General features: G+C 40.9%; 1 protein-coding gene across 4 annotated transcripts in view; it reads left to right on the forward strand.

Annotated features, from left to right (window-relative positions):
- TBC1D16 (TBC1 domain family member 16) overlaps positions 1 to 18883 on the forward strand; it is a 79130-nt gene that overhangs the window by 10883 nt on the left and 49364 nt on the right. For 3 of the 4 annotated variants that reach the window (XM_022842978.2, XM_022842980.2, XM_022842979.2), the window contains 2 exons: positions 10696 to 10762; positions 11238 to 11510. In XM_022842978.2, coding sequence (XP_022698713.1) covers positions 11256 to 11510 — 255 coding nt within the window. In that variant the 5' untranslated portion in view covers positions 10696 to 10762; positions 11238 to 11255. Of the gene's footprint in view, positions 1 to 10196; positions 10271 to 10695; positions 10763 to 11237; positions 11511 to 18883 lie in introns of those variants that run through there. The other variant, XM_022842981.2, reaches the window with a different exon arrangement.

Consider the following 18883-nt stretch of genomic DNA (forward strand, 5'->3'; position numbering starts at 1 on the left):
ACCCATACCGGGTTTGGCGGTACCTAATAGCGGAGCAAGACCAGCGTGAGAAACGCCGAACCTTGCAAATAGAGGCTAATAGAGACACCGATAGGGAGGGACAAATGCGAGACATTGGCTATAGCCGGGTATGGCCGCAACTGTCATTGTAGGACGCAACGTCTTTGGGCAAAGTACTGCGACTCAAAAAGAGAGTGAGTATATGCGGCAAGGGCAACGGGGCGCAAGTTAAGAGACGACAGGGGTAACTCGACGATGTTTTTGTCGACGTTGTTATTGTCTAAGACCTGACAGGTGCTTCTAGATGGAAATGATAGAAGGAACTCAGTTAACATGATGACGACCGCACAAACAGCTCGAATTTAATGTTTATGTTAATGGCAATGAGCGCAAAGCATACAGGTATGACATTACACTAATTTGGTAGGCGACAGTCTCGATCAGCAGGCTACATGCAGCAGGATACGTCGATTCAAACATACGAGGCACGAGCTCCTGTTATGTTGAGAATCACTAAAGGGTAACTGCTGCAACGAAACGAAGAAAAACGAAAATAAAAAAAAAGTAGATGCAATAAAAAGCAGCCGATAGAAACAAGTGGACGGACTCAACTCACGGCTTTATTGGCTCCCTATGAATATACTTATAAAATGCATATATATGTCATCATTACTGGGTATGGTTCGCTGTTCGAGTACGACAAGCCATATATTTATACTATAATAGAAAACTTTTTTTTTTTTTTTTTTATTAAAGCAGCGCTCTTTTATATCGATTCGTGTTGTTTTTACTGGCGTTTCAATTACCCGCAAACTGTAGGAGAAGCTTTTGGAAGATAATGCCAGGGAAATACCCTTGTGATTTCGTTACATATGGACATCTTGTTATGTGCAAATCTAAAGCCTTTCAAACTACATTTCAATAACATATTATAGCAATGTGTCTTAAAATGGTCAAACGAACTCGAAAACCTTATTATTGACTGGTCAATCTTCCCGAAACGCATCCGCCCCGATTTGCTGCTAGAGAAACCTCGGATACCCGAGGTGGTCCTTCCTACCGGTTGTTCCTAATATATGTTCTAGACAACGTATATATATGCGGGTGTTAAGCAAGCGACTTAGATATTACGTTGATCTTAACATGCAAGTACCAATAGGTCGTTGTTGAATATCAACCGTGAACAGTTAGAGAACGAGACTAAGTTAATTCGAATACAAAGTTGATAAATATTGTACGCACGACCATATAAAGCCACAGTGCTTATGGCTTCTGTTATTGATGTGAATAAATATACCTTCATTTCATTTAAGCTAATTCAAATAAGAGGAACGTGTTCTATTTTGCCTTAAATTTTCTGCAATTCTACATTTCGATAGAAACAATACCGAAACCCAAGTGTGAAATCTTATTTACGTCAAAGGCAAAGTCGTACGGCACGCAGCAGGCTCCTCGTGCGACCTATCACGAATTAGGCGCATGATCCTCCGGGGAGCACCAATGCGACGAAGACTGAAGGAGTTCTAAAGACCTAAAGCTGAAGAAAGCAGCACAAAGCACGAAAAGCCTTCACTGTTATTATAATATGCACATATAAAAGGACATGGCTATAGCTGTAAATCCCCAGACGTTCCGCGAGGAAAAATTGTTTTTGTCCGTCCTCTACCCGCCGGAACAGGCCCTATAAAGCGACGGGCACAGTCTACGTTATGACACAATATCTTCTAGCTGCAGGTTCTTCATGATCTGTGGTAACTTTCTAAAGCAGCTCTTCGAATTCATTCGATTGGATTCTGGCGCATTTTGTTGATCTCATTTTTACGTCCATCCTGTTCCTTTTACAGGACACTTTTCTCTTTGAACTGCGAAGAGGTTTCTATACTTCTCTGTACACTTACTTGTGACTTAACGTCTACACGATTCGTATAAATATTAACTATTAATCGAAACGATTGTTTCGTCGCGTAATCACATAATTCTAGCCAAGGACAAGCACGGAACCATTGTCGTCGCACTATATCTAACTACTAATTGGCTGCTCCCCTAGGCGAAAGAAAAACAATGTCCATGGAGCGATCGTGTATTGCCTCATTTAGAGGGCGGTCTGGGTTAACAGCGCAGGCCGACGTTTCGGATAAAGGGCGACACTTATACTCGGCCGGATTGTACTGAGATGCTTTCGTAACTGCGAGTGTGGGTTCCAGCAAATGCGGACAAATTACGTTTGGCAAACAGAAGTGGTAAAACAGATTTGCCGGCAACAACTCACAGCTGTTAAAATTCGATGACCTAAATGGAGCCATCTCGGACAGAAGTGGCGTACGAATAGCTCCAAATGTGTCCCTAGCAATGTAGGTAACGTTGAAAAGGCGTTTAGGTTCTATCTCAACCTGAAATGAAGAAGCTGAGGCACGACATTTCGCGCGTAAATAAGCTGGGATACGTTCGGGAAGATTAGCTATGTTCGCTTAGCTAGAATTATTTTCTAGATATTTACCTAAGCAAGCGCATTAGGCTTGGAATTATAACAGTTTTGCCTGCAGCTTGGGTCGCGTATACACTGAATATATATATATATATATATATATACTTTAAATATAATTATTATTTTAGCAAGCATCGGAATTGCTGTATAGGGAAAACGGGTTTAGTATCAAAGCCCACCGCCGCCCAATTTTGTCTGAACAAAACGTTTCTTTTCTAACAACGTACAATTTTGACCGTTAATTGGCTATTAGTTGGCTGTTAACAAGCGGAAGATTCAAAGGAAAGACATGCAACAACGATTATTTATGTATACCAAACCCAGATTTTGCTCAGCTCACCCCGAATAAATGAACACTGGATAACATAAAACCCACTATGATCTTATAAGATATTAGAAAAAGAACTTGTGCGATGATAAGCCGATATACGTCCATACTTGTCTGGCAGACAGAATGAACGACAGTTCGTGGGGCAAGACGGAATGCGCTTATACAGCGTCAGCCCAGGGGTAAGTCGCTTGGCCAGCGGATGGCTAGACGCGCTGCAACGACGAAAACTGGCCGCCATTGTATTATGAATTTTGCGTTGAAAATAGCTAATATGCTCGTAAACACAGACAGCTGGGATAATAGTAGCTGGGATGGGCAGGATGTCGCCTCTGTCCTCTCTGAGGCTAAAGCTAGACAGAGCTGAAAAACAGGCTAAGAAAAAAGTGGAAAATGTGCAACGGTTAGTTGCGGTCTATTCGTTTGTTTACCGTTAGCGAGTATATTTGTGTGCAACACTACGAAGCCGGTCTCGTCTTAGCCCTTCACCATTCGCCTTTATTGCATTTGTTTTGAACCTTCCCCCCTTGTTGTTCCTCTGTTGAACTGGATTCGTTGTCCTCGTCTGCAGGATAGACTCAACTGAATGACGGGGAAAACTGGCGGCACGACGTGGATGTGCGGTTATCCTTGCTTGGCAAAAACATCGCCGCCGTGCCTACTGGGACAGGAGTCGTTGCGAGGACGAAAGGGGTTGTTGTGGGCAACCGATACCTGCGAAACCACGAAAACACCTGCGCAAAAAAACAGTGTGCGTCGCCCAGAAATCTTACGCGATCTGTTGGGTTTTTTTCTGGCAAGTACCGATGTTTCAGTTAGGCAAGGCTAGAACTGAATGGAAAGAGAAGGTACACACGAAGTCGTTTGAACATACTTGCAGAAATGAAGCTTTCTACTTCATCGTTGTGTCATAGCGAGACATTCGCCTTCTCGGTCTGTAATAGAACTTAACTGGAATCGTGAAGGTTATAGCCGGGGCTCGATTGGCGATAGTAGACGTTCATTGCAAAATGCTCGTGTTTGTCTTCCAAACACTCGGCAACCCGGTAGTTAGCAACTACAAAGTAAACATTGAAATTCATCACGAGAACTGAATAAAAAATACTGCATTATCGTCAAAGTTATTTAGTAATTAAGAACAGCAGTCGTTGCTTGAGACTTAGCTCCAGCCTTAGTTGTTACAACTAAAAATCGTTGTGTGCGCTATCTATTGAACCGTATTTTGAGTGTTTTTTCAAAGCATCACACAAGATTGTTTACAGATGTTCAAACAGCTGTGCCTTGAACATTTCAAAGCACTAAAACGATACGTCCTTATTGAAGATAGCCGTGTATTTTTAATCTGGATAAACTATCGAAACTGCGACAAGTGGGTTTCAGCCAACCTATTATACAACATAAAGATCACAACGAGTTAGAGAATAGATACCGTGAACAAATCCGCAACAATATTATGATTAAGAAAGATAACTTTTTCTGTTAATACAACAATACTGCAGCAGGTGATCGTCAAAAAGTACGCAAACATTGAGTACCGATTTTAAAACCAGCTAATAAATCTCTACACCCGGTGACAAAAGGCAGATTTACTGATGGTCTTTTCGGCGTCTTGCGTGTGCCTTGTGTCTAATACCGTTTCGATCTCTCGATCCCTCCACGTCATGGACACTAGAGTTTGGCCGTTAGACGCTAGTGTATACGCAATACGGCCCCTGGTGCTCGTCGAGGCTAAATTGCCCATGAATAAAATACTTTAAACGGGCTTAGGAATTGTTGATTCTTTAACATCAATAACTTTAGCTACAATACCGAAGCATGCTTCTATAACCCTATGCATATTCGCTGAATGGTGAAACAACTAGGATAGTAATCACCTCAAGGCCGCCTCATGGTTGTGTAACGCACGCAAACATGACGCAATCGGTGATGGAGTATATACGTTCAACAACTAACATCCGGCAGCCCGTATTTTATCCTTACCCAGAAGAGGGTCGAGAAACCCAATAATAAGAATTGATTATATATATATATACCGTATTGCTTGAACACTGTATACGTATGTGCCCTGGATGTCACGGCAAAACACGCCGTCTTAAGAAAAAAGGTCATATATATATATATATATATATATATATATATATACCCGGTGCTTGAAATTATAAGCATTTGCGATAGCTCGCAACCGAATGGACGCAAGAGTCAAACCAACAAACGTCAGGGACTCTTATTCCGTTAATGTCAAAGATTCAATCTGAAAGGATCATCTTGCATTAATTCCATTGTACTTTAGTAAGCGTGGCCTGGTTTTATTCTAATCCATCATGAAAAACAAAACCTGCTTCGTCACCTGTTGAACCCCATCCGGGTGCGAATCTATCGTATCCCATTAATGCAACGCATATTTATAGAAGACCACCTGTGCAGTTGTATCGTTCAGGGCAAAAGAAAAAAGCTATTCTGTCTTTAAGCACCGCAACTCCCGACGACGACGGCGACGACAAGCCCCTAACTTAACTATCGCAAAGTCAAGCCTTATTTTCTTATGAGCTCAGCGATTACATTCAGTGAAGTAACACCGATCAGGTAATCCGCTCCTGGTATTTCCTGCGTCGCTGCTTGACGTGACGGCAAACGACAAGAACAGCTGAATAACCTAGTTACACCCACGCTGCCTTCGCGTCTCACAGATGCAGATGGAGGAGTACTACGAGAATACAATCTACTTATGCTAAGTATGAATGTGTACCATTCAGCACTAGGTCAGAATCACGCGGTTAAAAACTCTTCGTGTCATCAAATGTCGCCGTATAATAGCTGAACTGGTGACCGAAGCGGAAAGCAAGCAAGTAACGCTGAGCTGAATGACGCTTAGGAGAACACTGGTACTTCGTGACGGGTCAGTGGCCTTTCAGGTCGACGCGCGCGTCACGTACAGCAAAACATCAGGCGTCTGCCCCCTCGTCTTTACTAGCCGGACGCTTTCATGACGATATGATCATCCACCGCGTCTACCATTTTAGCACCGTCAATTTGCTACAGATGTTCTCAACGTCATTGCCAAGACACGAATAATAGTGACGGAAGGGATTGTAGAATTATGGTACAGGCACCGGCGTTATCTGGACGTCTGCCTTTCGCGCAGACTTACCCTGTCATACTTGAGCGTTGATAGAGCGTTTGCCTTTGTTTATCAGATATCTAATTGCCGACTTAACACTGCAAATTCGTTTTCGACAGTCACCGAACGGAGTAGATAATTGAACGGCAGCTGGATAGCCCCACCAGGCAGCAGTTTTAAGTAACTTATTCTAGTTTTTCTTCTAATAATGAACTGTATAAAAATTTTTTTGATTCGCATTTTGCCATTATCACGCCAGACATTTTCGTTCACTTATGTGCCATAAATATTTACCTGGCATACGTTATGACGCATTTGTGTTCATTACCAATAGCAGAAACACTAGTTAGCGTCTATAAATTTCTTATGGTAGTTTGTGCCACTAAAGCGAGATGATTTTTATTAGTTCACTGCGAGCAATTCTATGATTATCATCTGCCATCCATCGTAGATCACAAATAGTGACGAGCCCCCGGCTTTTTAATTCTTGCAGCCACCAGATGGCGACAGCGTTACGCTTCTGCACGTCCTACGCATGCGTCTTTACCACTGCTTTGGTTCGGGCTTGCTGCTTAAAGAATTCCAAAAGGTCCCAGTTCTTCCTGTCGACACAAACGGGCAGATAATTACCCTCTCCTTTTGAGCGACGATTATACAGATGTACGAGCACACTTAATCATTCTCGCAACTTCCTCGAGAACTGATATCAATATCGGCCCGCTGATCACGTCGCTGCTCCCACGCTTGATAACTGTCCAAAGGAGCATGTCTCAATTTTTCAAAATTAGTACGACTGATATCAGTTGATTATCATTATTATTGTACTAACTATTAAGATTGGCTTCGCCTATATGTTACGCAGATTTGGGTGTACCAGGTGTCGATAATCCACATAACCGAACTCTGCGTTTGCATCCACCTATCGTAGTTTCGCACAACAGTTCCTGGATGATGGCGGCATATTTCGGGCCTTGACACACTTAGCCTTGTGTTGAAAGAAGCAATGTCCAACTGAGGCAATGGCGTTAGACATAAAACATAAAAACTTGATTTATTGCGAATGTCCCGTACTCTTGTTGCTAGCTGCTCAGAAAGCAAAACCATGCAAGGGACACTTACAATGGCGGTTGGCGCAATGAACAGCGGAAAGTATCGAGGCGCAAGGGCTACAGACATTCGAAACGGCCTTAGAGTTTCCAGGCTTCGCTGTAGATAGATTCCTCAGGTTCGAACCTAGATGAGCGATATTTGAATCAAACTCATTTTCAACTGTTCAGTGTCCCTCGGTCAGTTACGCCAGTCAACCTGCAGGTATCCATATGTATCGCTTTCTCCCAATCACTTGCATGACTGGAAACGAATTTGCAGCACTGAAACATTAGCAGAAACTTCTGTAGGATTAGTAATGCTGAAACTACAACCTGCCGATGTCTGTCTTCGTTGGTAGCGATGACGAAAAGTCGCCTCGCAGTAGAAATAGTAATCAAGCAAGTCATCTTGTCTATTATACCTTACTTATGTTATGATATAACTATGCACATACGCATAGAAGGATAACTTAGATATCTCTTTATATGGGTATCCGGTACTCGTAATGAAGAGGTTAGACACTATGGAAGCAACATATGTTGACGCATAAGAACTGCCGGCGGACGATAACTTCGCCGGAGTTCGCCGTGCCTACGGTGACATGCTGACTAGAATTTTTTTAAATTCTGGCTTAACTAGTCCATTTTATTACGTCGTTAATTGAATTGTACGTTTACCGAAAGTTAGTAATTCATATAGTAGATGCGCCGCGGATACCCGTTAGTTTAGGGTCGTTAAAAAAAAGAAAAAAAAAGAACTAAGTGAATTGGTAATTCTGTATAAAGAGTGAACTAGCGTCTGCATTCTATTAAAGCGCAAAAGACTTAGACAGTGTCGTAATCAGTTTGTAGCTATAAGCTTTTTTTCTTAATCTGCAATCTGTTTTCGATTCTTACTATTTATTTATTTTATTTATTTAAATATTTTACAGGTTTCTGCATTTCTTTTCGTAAACTGCTAATAAGAGACATCTAATTGACAACGATTTACGAAGTACGTCTGAACGAAGTGATAGCCTTCTGTGGCCATTCGACTACTTTTCGATTAGGATCACCGCAAGCCCTTTGCGCGATGGCCTATTATCGTGTCGTGTTGTGCATTGAATATGCAATATATATAATTCTATTGTGGTGTCTAACTTATTTCTTTCCTACCCTAGTGGCCTCAGCCGAAAGACGTATTGCAGGTACAGGTGCTTACAGGCAGATGACAATGAGAACAAATCCGCTCTTCCTCTACACGACACTAAAGCTAAAAACTACACGACATGAAAGTCGTCAGGAGGGGGAATCGAACAAACTTCTAGATATAGGTCGAGCTGAGACTGAAACATGCGAGTTAATAAATTCCTTCATTCTACATGCGTCGTGACGGCTAGTTTATTTGTATGACTAACAAACACTTAACGAACGGTCAGTATCCAGTATTGACTTCATACGCCAGAAGCCACATCAAGCGGACATACGTGTATTTATATATGAGTGCTTGTAACGATCTCTTAAGGCAGGTGAGTGCCCCGCTAATTCTGCTACGCCAATCGCTAAAGAGAGAGAGTGTGTGTGTTTTTTGTGGTCTTTCTAAACGATCCAGGATCTTTCCATAGCCCTTTTTTTTACCAACCAATTCCAGGCGGGTAATGCATTGAGCAGGGGTTCTGACTCTGGCTGAGGGTTTTACACCCAAGATAGTACTTGGGCGTCAGAGTTGACAAATTTGTTCTATGCACATGCATCAACAAGGAATGAAAGGGTCCTTGTATTGACGGACCATTATTCTGATACCTAAGGCTAATCTTCTTCTATGTGCATTGTGGATTTATACGAAATTGCGACTACTACATTGTTGTAAAAATGATTACATCGAATACTCTTCTGGGTTCTCTCTAAACTTTTAGTTTTATTGTTCACTTGAAACCAAAAAACCATTAATTGAAATCACCGATACTTATGGCAATGTACCACCATTTGTCTCCAGAACATGTCAGCGGATCGAACTGCTACCACCGATTGTTTCACTAGACACGGTTGGCCTGTACATGTGTGTGCGTCTGACAAAGAAAAAACGCAGTTTGTTTTAAGCTGGTGTGCTCGTTACTTCGTCACTAGAGAAAACGGCCAGCGGCATCGAACCATGTTGAATGCTGTTGCAGTCATCACCGCTTCATAAGCGTGACTGCCACCTCCTGCAAATGCCGCTCTGGTCAGCCCTAGCGAATGGCCTGGCAAAGTAGGTCAGCAAAATAGCCCAATGCTACATTTTCACGCATCGTCAACGTAACGAACCGGTTGTTGATGTATAAATCGGATGCCACAAGACGATCTGAATTTCAATAGGAGTTGACCTATTTATGTGGTGAAAGTAGAATCCTAGAGAGAGAGAGAGAGAGAGAGAGGGGGGGGGAGAAAGTCAGCTGTGATAGGTCTCGCTATCTGTTTCATAGGACAACGTTGGGCTGAATTGAAAATCGAAATCGTACGTATTTCTCTTAATTTCTGTTGTTTTTCCACTGACCTCCGAACGTCGTTGTAAGGAAAATACATGTGAAGGGAGTACTGCGTTAAGTCATCCTCGTAGTACTCATAATAACATTTTTATTTACACAGATTGTGTATAGAGTATATCTGTTTGTTGGAACTATTAACATCACAAAGCAACCATTATGATTACATGAAAATATATATATGTAATCGTATAGAACTTTTTAACACACGTACCGGCCAATGTTCTTCAGTTTTATTTCTGCTGTTGTTGACAGAGAAGACAATCATTGGACGTGCTTCATTTTTACATCTATTTACTACAAATTGACGTTCTTGGCATTTGTCCTGGTTAATCTTATTCATCGTATACGCTTAAAAGAACTGTCTTAAAATATCGAAATGTCTCATGGCGCTGCGTGTACCGCGACCGAACGCTGAAGATCGTTATACAAAAAGCGGCTCACTTCTTTATAGCCTCGAAGTGATGTCAATAAAGCTTAAGCTATTTCTATTCGTTATCTATTTCACCTCGTAAACGTGGACCCCTAAGTGTATGCCCCGCTTTCGGGTCTATTGGCCAGTTCCTTATAACCTAAACTTGATAAGAACCAGACGTTCTCAGTTATAAAACTAATTATATATTTATTAATCGTAGCTTTTAATAGGGACATCGTCAAGCATACTTATTCACTTAAAAAAAAACCTAAACGAGATATGGGTCTATTAGGAAGTTACAATAGAGACTAGTGTTTCCTCTGTAAAAACGAAACGTAAGCATTGCTATTATTGATTAATTACTGTGATGATATTTGTGATAATAGAATAACTTCATAATAACATAAGCGGGAACTTATGCATCATCGGAATAGCAGTTAGGTTAATGAACCAGAGCATGCCCTATATTGTCTGACGGTTGCTTGGTTCAGTAACCGTCGAGCGACCTGCCCCGTCTTTAAGGGATGCTACTATAACTGTTCGAGCCGTTCTAGAAGTCGTTCGTAAATGCGTACGTACGCTTTCCAGAACGTGCACGTTGAAGCGCATAGCTTTGTCTATGTGGACTCCGTGTGTGCTATCGTCCGTGCGTTGTGTCGTTCATCGTTGTTAGAAAACTATTTGATTTGGCCTCCAAGTGAACATCAATCATAATCTGCCTTCAATCTATTAACATCAGCATAATTGTGTTTGTATAAAGGTAACGTCTGATTCGTCCTGGGCTACAGAGCTATGTAACTGCCGGCATCAATGTAAAACAGTTACAGGTTAGTTGATGTTTTGCTTCACATTTATTGGTAATAAATCACACATAAGCTAATAAAGCAATGGCACGGAAATCCGGATTGGCTAGATGGAGGTCTGTTCTCCTAAATTGCAGTCTGAAATGATGAAAGCCGTGATGAAAGTTAGATTTGAATCGATTGGACGGATAGTACATATTTTTGAAGCACGAATCATCTTACGGTGAAATGGGAAAACGCAGTTTAAAAGGGTCAATTTTGTTACCCTGGCTCGTTTTCTTTTTTTATTTGACAAAAAAAAACCATCAGTTTATACATTTTTTTTTCAGCAGAAATCCATCTATTATGGCTATTCATACATATTCGTATAGCTAGAGGAAAAAAAAAAAATATATATATATATATAATCTACGGAACTGGATCCAAGGGCGAGGACGCAGTCCTATACTAGCTATCATTTGTTTTATTATTCCACTCTTAATGTCGTATATACTTTCAGGTAACACGCTGGCGAAGTATGGCATTGCACCAGCTGGTGCGGAGAGCGTCAGATATTTTGCGGTTGCCGGGTCGGCTACGAGACGGCTCTAACTTTGACGGTGATGGCCTGAGCGACGGATGTCAGAACAGCAAAAGGCCTCGCCGAAGGCAAAGTGCGCCTTCCTACACGGCGCGTTCGCCAGACCACCTCCGAAAGATTGCCTACGCCCTTGACGGGGATGTCATCTATTGCAAAAACAATGTTTGTGTTCATCCGCCGGCGCAACATCAAGTATGTAGCGAAATTTACAGTATTATATATATATATATATCCTATCTTATATGTTTTAACGGAGGAACTGATGTAAACTGGAATAAAAAAAACTGAAATAAACTGAGCTACAAATAAAAGTGCGTCTGCAGTTATATAAGGTTAAAGCAAATGTCCGTAAGGCACTCCTCTCTGTAAGCCAACGACAAGGCTAAGTCAATCTACTTCGTTTCGAAGCCGTCAATAGGGGATGGCTGGCAATATGATTAAAATTACGAAAAAAGTTGCTCCAACGACTGGGAAATTGAGTTGATTCTACTGGCCTTCGACGAGACGCTTAAACAAAATCTTGAGAGTGTAAGGGTGGCGTTTGCGAAGTAATGAAAATGCCCATCGGACCCCCTCATGGGAGTAGGCGCGTCTATATTTGCAAGGATGTATGCACGTTGGTTTAATTTCAGGATCGGTACAAGGAAGACGTAGAAAAGCTTATAGCAAATACTATACGAAAATTTTCCTTTAGAGAAAGCTGGCTTACTAAATGAATTTTGTTGTTGCCACAAGGCAGTTGGATTTGCGAGATACTTAGGATTTCATGAGTGCCAAGCGGCTTTGTCTTCTGAATTGGATGTGTGCTCGGGTAACATGCAACAACGGGCGGGATCAGCCTTTTTCTCCGCAACGTGGGCAACTTTTTATACTAGTGTAGTCTTGGTGGTGTGAGACCATATGCTGAAGAAGTCTGGTGCCTATTGTTAAGAACATCCAAAGCCCCTGTGTTAGCCGCGCATTTTATCAATACAATCCGGATCCACTTCACGGAGCACAGCTCGAACGACTGGAAGAGTCGATCATCACGAACCTCTCAAACGATGCCGACCTCGCGGCGCATGAACTGACAAACCCTCAATAGATATCTGCGAGATGGTTTAAAAATTGACGTTTTTTCTACTCAGGCAAGACATTCTTTATTGTTCCAGAGGAAATTAAACCGTATTTTCGCAGCCAACCGAGGCCTTGGTGTTTTGTCAGAGTCATCCAAGCGCAGAGAACGCTGTTTGACTGCTAACGGTGTACTATTTTTCGCGCAGAAGGATTTGAGCGTGGGCGCGTCTGCACGTAAAGTGTAAAAATTCGCAGAAGTAGATCGTCAAGTGCATCTTTTATACTCCGTTGATAACCGATTTGTCAACCCATTGCGTGAAGGTAAGCATCAGCCTTATTCGGATCAGCCGGATCACTATCACAACAAGGTTTACTTCGAAGTGTCAGGACGTCTAAGCAGTTGTTCTAAGGACTAACCGGTGGAACAAGCACGGAGAGACCATCGAAGCGTCTAGGAAGGGGTTGACTTTTGGACGCAACTCGGGAATGTCAACTGTCTGATGAAAATATCGCGCCGGAAGGGCGTGGCCATGTTGCAGAGGAACAAAAAATAAATCAATCTATGCATGAATGCACATCTGCTGCTGTACAAAGCGGCTGTGAAACGCTCGTTCCTGCCAGGCTAAATTAAGCTAATCTGATTCAATGTACGAGGTGAAGTAAAACTAGCTTGATTGTTATGACGAGTGCTCGTTGGTATATCGTCAGCCGGTTTTAGCATTAGGTGTTGGTCAATTTTGTTACAGTGGTCTGTTACTCGGTTCTCGTCATCATGGTGTGAAAGTTCTAGCGCCAGGGGCAGCACTTTGGATGGTTCTTCTCGTGGCTCAGACGTCCTGTGTACTCTGAAGGCAATAACTTAGAATACAGATATCCCAAAGTGAGCTGTTAGAATGGCATTTCCTCCCCAATGAGCCTATGCCTTCGATCGACATATCCGAGTTTAACAAGTATCGCCTTGAGTCAGTGTCTGAGTCAGTGTTTAAAACAGATAAGCATTGCAGTAGTTTTCATATTTCTTCGCTGTGGATTCCTGTCAATCTGCAGAGCAAATTCCCTAGAATATTTCCGCCGCTTTTCAATATCATCAAAAAGTCAGTATTTCGAGTTCATTCCTCCTTGATCCGACATCGCCACTCCCTTTCCGAATTTCCCGGATCGAATTGTTGAAGTTCCTTTGTAAGACAAAGAAAGAAGTTTGCGACGGTTTGTAAGGTTCGATCGTTAGCAGGCGAGAATCACAAGGAAGAAGCTATGAGCAAAGATGTGTTTTTTTTTTTTGCTATATTTTTCCTATGTATTAACAGGGGAAAAATCTCCTTACGGCTGAAAAATTTCCTCTTGTATCTTCTGCTACTTGCTGCTAATTTTCAAATAAGCCTAACCCCATTCACAAGTACCCATGTTATATATACGAACGATCCGATTTGTTGTATTTAGCTTGTTTCACGTAACCATCTGCAATTATTTCGTTACTTTGTGAGAAGGCTTAGCGAGCTCTAGCTTTGCTATTTTCGTGATATGTTTTCTTTTGCAGTGTATTTTCAATGTTTTTTTTTTTAGCGCGCACTAGTTGATTCTGTTTCCGATCTCTGCGGGAAACTGAACTATCCACAGGGTCAATTAACCGATTGATTTCGTTATTAAGATTTCACCAAAGCCTAAGGATGTTTGTTCTTTTTTTGTTAATGAATAGTTGCACATTTTTCTAAATGAAAGCTATAAAAATGATATTGTTTTTAAATTCTCTGGACGTCACCTTTTTTCTTGGTTTATAATACTGGACTAAAAGTATATATCATAAACATTTCATGATGATTCACTCCTAGGTCTACGGTTTTATTTTTTCTAATTTTTTTATTTGTCAATAAATAGCAACATATAAATTCATTCTCTCAACTATGTTTTTATGAAGATCAATCTTACATTTGCCGTTTCAACTTTCTTACTGACATTTATTAAAAATTAACTCAAATGACGACTCAGAACGAATTTTTACTCCATTCTTATTGGATGAACTGACAAAGCCGACAAGGGGATAATTTTCAGTACAGATATTCTGATTCAATGCATCGAGTCGTCTTTAACAGAGATCGTCGATTGCATAGAACACTATCTTAATTTTTCCATTTTTCAAACGTCATTTTCGGTGCGTAAACTGAGATCTACCTCCAAAAAATTACTACAATAAAGTTCTATTTTTTTTTTCGTTTCTACTTTTTTTTCTCTTTTTAGCTCAGAGTCATTTAAGCGAATAAGCTACCATCCTTTTCACGCCCATAGCCATTTCAGCTAAAGGAGCATGCATGCTTCCTTGGCTCGCCAAATCTATCGACTGGTACAGACAATTGGCATTCATAATGTGATGCTTTGCGTGAAAAGAAATGCTATCGATGATGCCTTTATCTAAAAAAATGTCTAAAGGATATTTTTAAAAAATTGTTCAATAAATAAATATAAATAAATCGTCATTGTTAGTCACCACTATTATTACCCAGCTTGTCAAGACCGATCGATTGGCGTCAAACAAAAAACTCTTACCATAATAAATTTTGGTCTTCGAAGGACCTAAAAACTGGAGCTTGAGTCATCTCGTTGAGACCTTTCAGAAACGATCTATTTCATGTAGACCTTTAAATAAATATTCGATTAGCATTTTGTGACTGGAAAATTTTTTTCAATAAAAATCCAACCAAAGGTATAGCCTGCACAACCTTTTTCTATAAATATGTATGAAATACTCTAGGGAAAAACGCCCAATAATAGGCATACATCGCTGAAAAAGCAACTGATCTACCCAAATTAGTATTACGCTCTATGGTATAAAGAACAAATATCCCATGGGCAAATAGTAGTCATCTAATCCGTCCTACCTTACGTACAGCCCTATTTCGGATGAAACTCTCTAGCGATTGACCAAAAAGACTGTTCGATTCGACCTCAAGGAGTCGGTCAAACAAACAAATATGGTCCATGCATTAGATACATACACATATTTTTTGTTGTGTCTACATTTATTAAAATTCGATATATGATTGAATCAATCTCAGTGGCCTCAAAGACTTGTGATTAGATACATTGATTGATCTTCTGTTCGCCACAAATCTATCAATCCTGTATAAAGAAAGTAGCGTTATAAACAGGTCTTAAGTACTGCCACCGACGCCACTCCTTGTTGTGACTAAACGTGAGTAAACGAGAAGGCCAATCTAAAAATATAATTATTGTGAGTTAGTAGTCAGGACAGTATGTTTCGATCCCGGAAAGGTCTAGCTCGTCGTTGATGCTGATTCTAAACGTTTCGAGCAAATTATCAAAAAACAAAAAATACTATGTTCTTGATTAACTACGATATTAAACGAGTTCATTTTGAAACAGTCTAGTGACAGCAACGCGTTTACGTACAAATAAACTCAGTCTCAGTAACGATGAGATGGTAGAGTCCACGTTCGAGCCTAGTTGAAGACAGGCATACGATTGCTTTTGTGCAGGTCCTAAAAGGTGTCACTGCTTATCTAACATAGTAACAGTAGAGAACTGCAAAGAAAATTTAGGATTTAGGTTTGCGATGCCAACGATAATTTAAAAAAAACAGGTAACGATAATTTTAGGTTTAAGTTAGTAACACTCCGCATTTGACCAAGCATGGGTTCATCAACATACTACATAATTGAAAGAATCTGCGTATATACATATATATATACACAGAGCTAGTTATCTCATATATATTGTTATAGGCAGCCTATGCTCCCAGTAGGTTTTCTCCCCTGGCAAAAATTTTTCAAATCTGCTATTGCCCAGAGTTGAAATAGAAATTCGAGTTGTCTTCGTAGGTTGGCCTTTAACAGTGTTACTGTTAAAGGCCAACTATTGGCCACAAGTGCTGAAGTTAAAGGCTGTGGCGGCCGTTGGCGCTGACTCCGCTTGCCTAAGTACGGAATAGAATAAACTTTTTAAGATTTTGCCGCTATTTCGAACACTTCGAGAGAAAGACGTTAGTGAGGCGTTCGTGCACGACACGGGGCTTCCTGCGCTGGTTATTTGCTACTTTCGTTGTATTGCAGAGTGCTTGATCTCAAGCCTAGGCGGACATGGAGTCGATAGAGAAAATCTATTGTTTTCCTTTAGAACGTCTGGAATCGACTGGATTCCGTTTTGTCAAGGGGATCTAGGCAGAAATATACACCGGAATGAATGTTATGGTCACGCGCTTTCTATGGAAGGCGGAAGACAAAAGCAGAATTTAAAAAAATAACAAACCCTAGTCAAACCTATTCTTTTAATAGATTATCTAGAAAAATTAAGAACAGGCTTATTTACTAACCGAATGAATATATATTTGTGGTGTTTACAGCATCGTTATCCATTATGATAGCTCACTGATAAAGCATGAATAAACACAAACATAATAGGCACATACCTGTTTTTATGTTATATTCTTCTGTAGATTATATCCCATCATTCGGCGAGCGAACGTACCCTATGCTAACGTCATTCCTAATGGAACTAATCATACTTTCCCTACGTAGTGATTTTCAAACCAAAAGCTTTCCATAGTTATAATTGTTGCTATTTATCAACTCCTTCGCAACGTTTGACCCTGTCGCCCAGTCAGCCACACCAATATTGCTGCTAGTAATAGGCCTAGCACAGCACACATTGCGACCTATATACTGGACGGCTACTTACGTATACCAAAATGTATAGCAAAAGCTGTCCTGTTTACAGTTAATGTTTTAAATAGTATGGTTGTTGTGAATCGCTCGCAAAGACTCTTCCGAACAAGCATTCACAGAATATGCATCTGGCATATCTAGATTGACTCGATGATGCCTATGCGGGTGCCTCGCGTGACCCCGGCCCCAGCTGTTACTTTCGAGCTCTTAGGTGTATAGATGATTATTGTAGTCTGTGGTCGTTTTCAATGGCCAATACGCTAGAGGCCATTAGCTTCAGCTACCATTTACGCACTACTTGTCAGGCTGTGAGGTGGTAATTATTCTATTAGTACGTAAAATTTTTAAAAATGCCCGCGAAAACCTCCAGGCATCTTATATGCTTGAGGTATACGAAGTGAGCTCATGAAAACTATTGTAGGCTTCTTCACCGATGAGGATGTGTGTAAAGGGCGATTTCGATTGGATTAATATCGAAGGAGAACACTGAATTAATATTTAGTACATGCCCTACACTGTCCAATAAGTTCCGACCTATGCTAAATTCGAGATATAGGTTACAATAGGTAAATTTGCTTTGCAAAGACGAAACAATATTCAATTCGAACTCCCGGCTAAATTTAAAGACAACACCTAAGAAAACCTGTCGAAAATACTGAGCAAGGATCAGTATTAATTCGCTCACTAATGTACTATGTATGAATTTGCCTAACTAGGAATCGCCTGTCTGGCATGGTACTTAATCTTCTTGAAAGGAAATATCTTCCACGTGGATCAAGTGAAGTACCCGGCATCTACATTAGCTACGTTAGTATTAAGGTAATGAATAATGGTGCCGATCTGAGTTGCAACACTTGAACGAGCGACATCTTAGCGGACTACGTTCGATGTTGAAACTTGTAATATGCAAGTTTTAAGGAACTCTTCACTTCCAGAAAAAAAATCCAGCACCCAGGTAGTCGAATTAACTGGTGCAAGGTGAATTCTTTGTGGCACCGTGTATTAAATTACTGCACGAACGACACCATTAACTGAGATTTATTTTAGGCAGCGACGCCAGTCGATAGGTAAAAATCAGACAAAAAGCGACGTTAATTCTGAGCCCGAATTTCTAAAATCAAAACGAAAGTTCAGTAGGAATTAATTTTTTACGCCACGACTACTGTTTAATGCTTCCATAAGGTCCATGTGTTCTTTTTCTCGTGCCAGCTGTAACTGCTGCTATCAGATCATTAGTCCGTCTTCCTTATAATTATCTCCGTTTGTATCATCACAATGGTTTTTTGAAATTGCTTACGATATACTGGCTCTATTGCTAGTCCCATCGCTTTCGTGGTGTGGTGTCAATTTGCCTCTGTTTTGCACTTAGCTGCACTTATGAGTGACCTTGTCAAGGTAGCAAGTGCACTCTGCCACGATAACCTAATTGATACTCGACCTAGGCTACATGTAGGTGATATATGACCAGTGTCTCAGTGTAGTAGTGCTGGATAAGAGGTTCAATTATGACCGCTTCGTTTGCAGACACGGATATAATGAGAATGCCTTCTTGCGTCGAATGCATCCCAGGATGACTTTTATATGGGCAAAACCGCGGTTTGCTTTTATTTCCAGCTTTCTTTTACCCCTAGACTAGTTTGGACAGAATAAAGCTACATCTTCGGTCGGTGTTTGCTAATAATGTTCTTAATTCCAGCTTATCTAAGTATTAAACAATGCTCTTGCAATGCAGATCAGGGGCATCCGCTACTATCAGATATTCGGCGAAAATGAGGCAATGAACGCAGTTCAATATCTCAAGTTCCCGAAGCGACTTCTGGACTGTTAGCACAG

The sequence above is a fragment of the Varroa jacobsoni genome, unplaced genomic scaffold, assembly GCF_002532875.2.
Source record: "Varroa jacobsoni isolate VJ856 unplaced genomic scaffold, vjacob_1.0 scaffold_1030, whole genome shotgun sequence".
NCBI classification, from domain to species: Eukaryota; Metazoa; Arthropoda; class Arachnida; order Mesostigmata; family Varroidae; genus Varroa; species Varroa jacobsoni.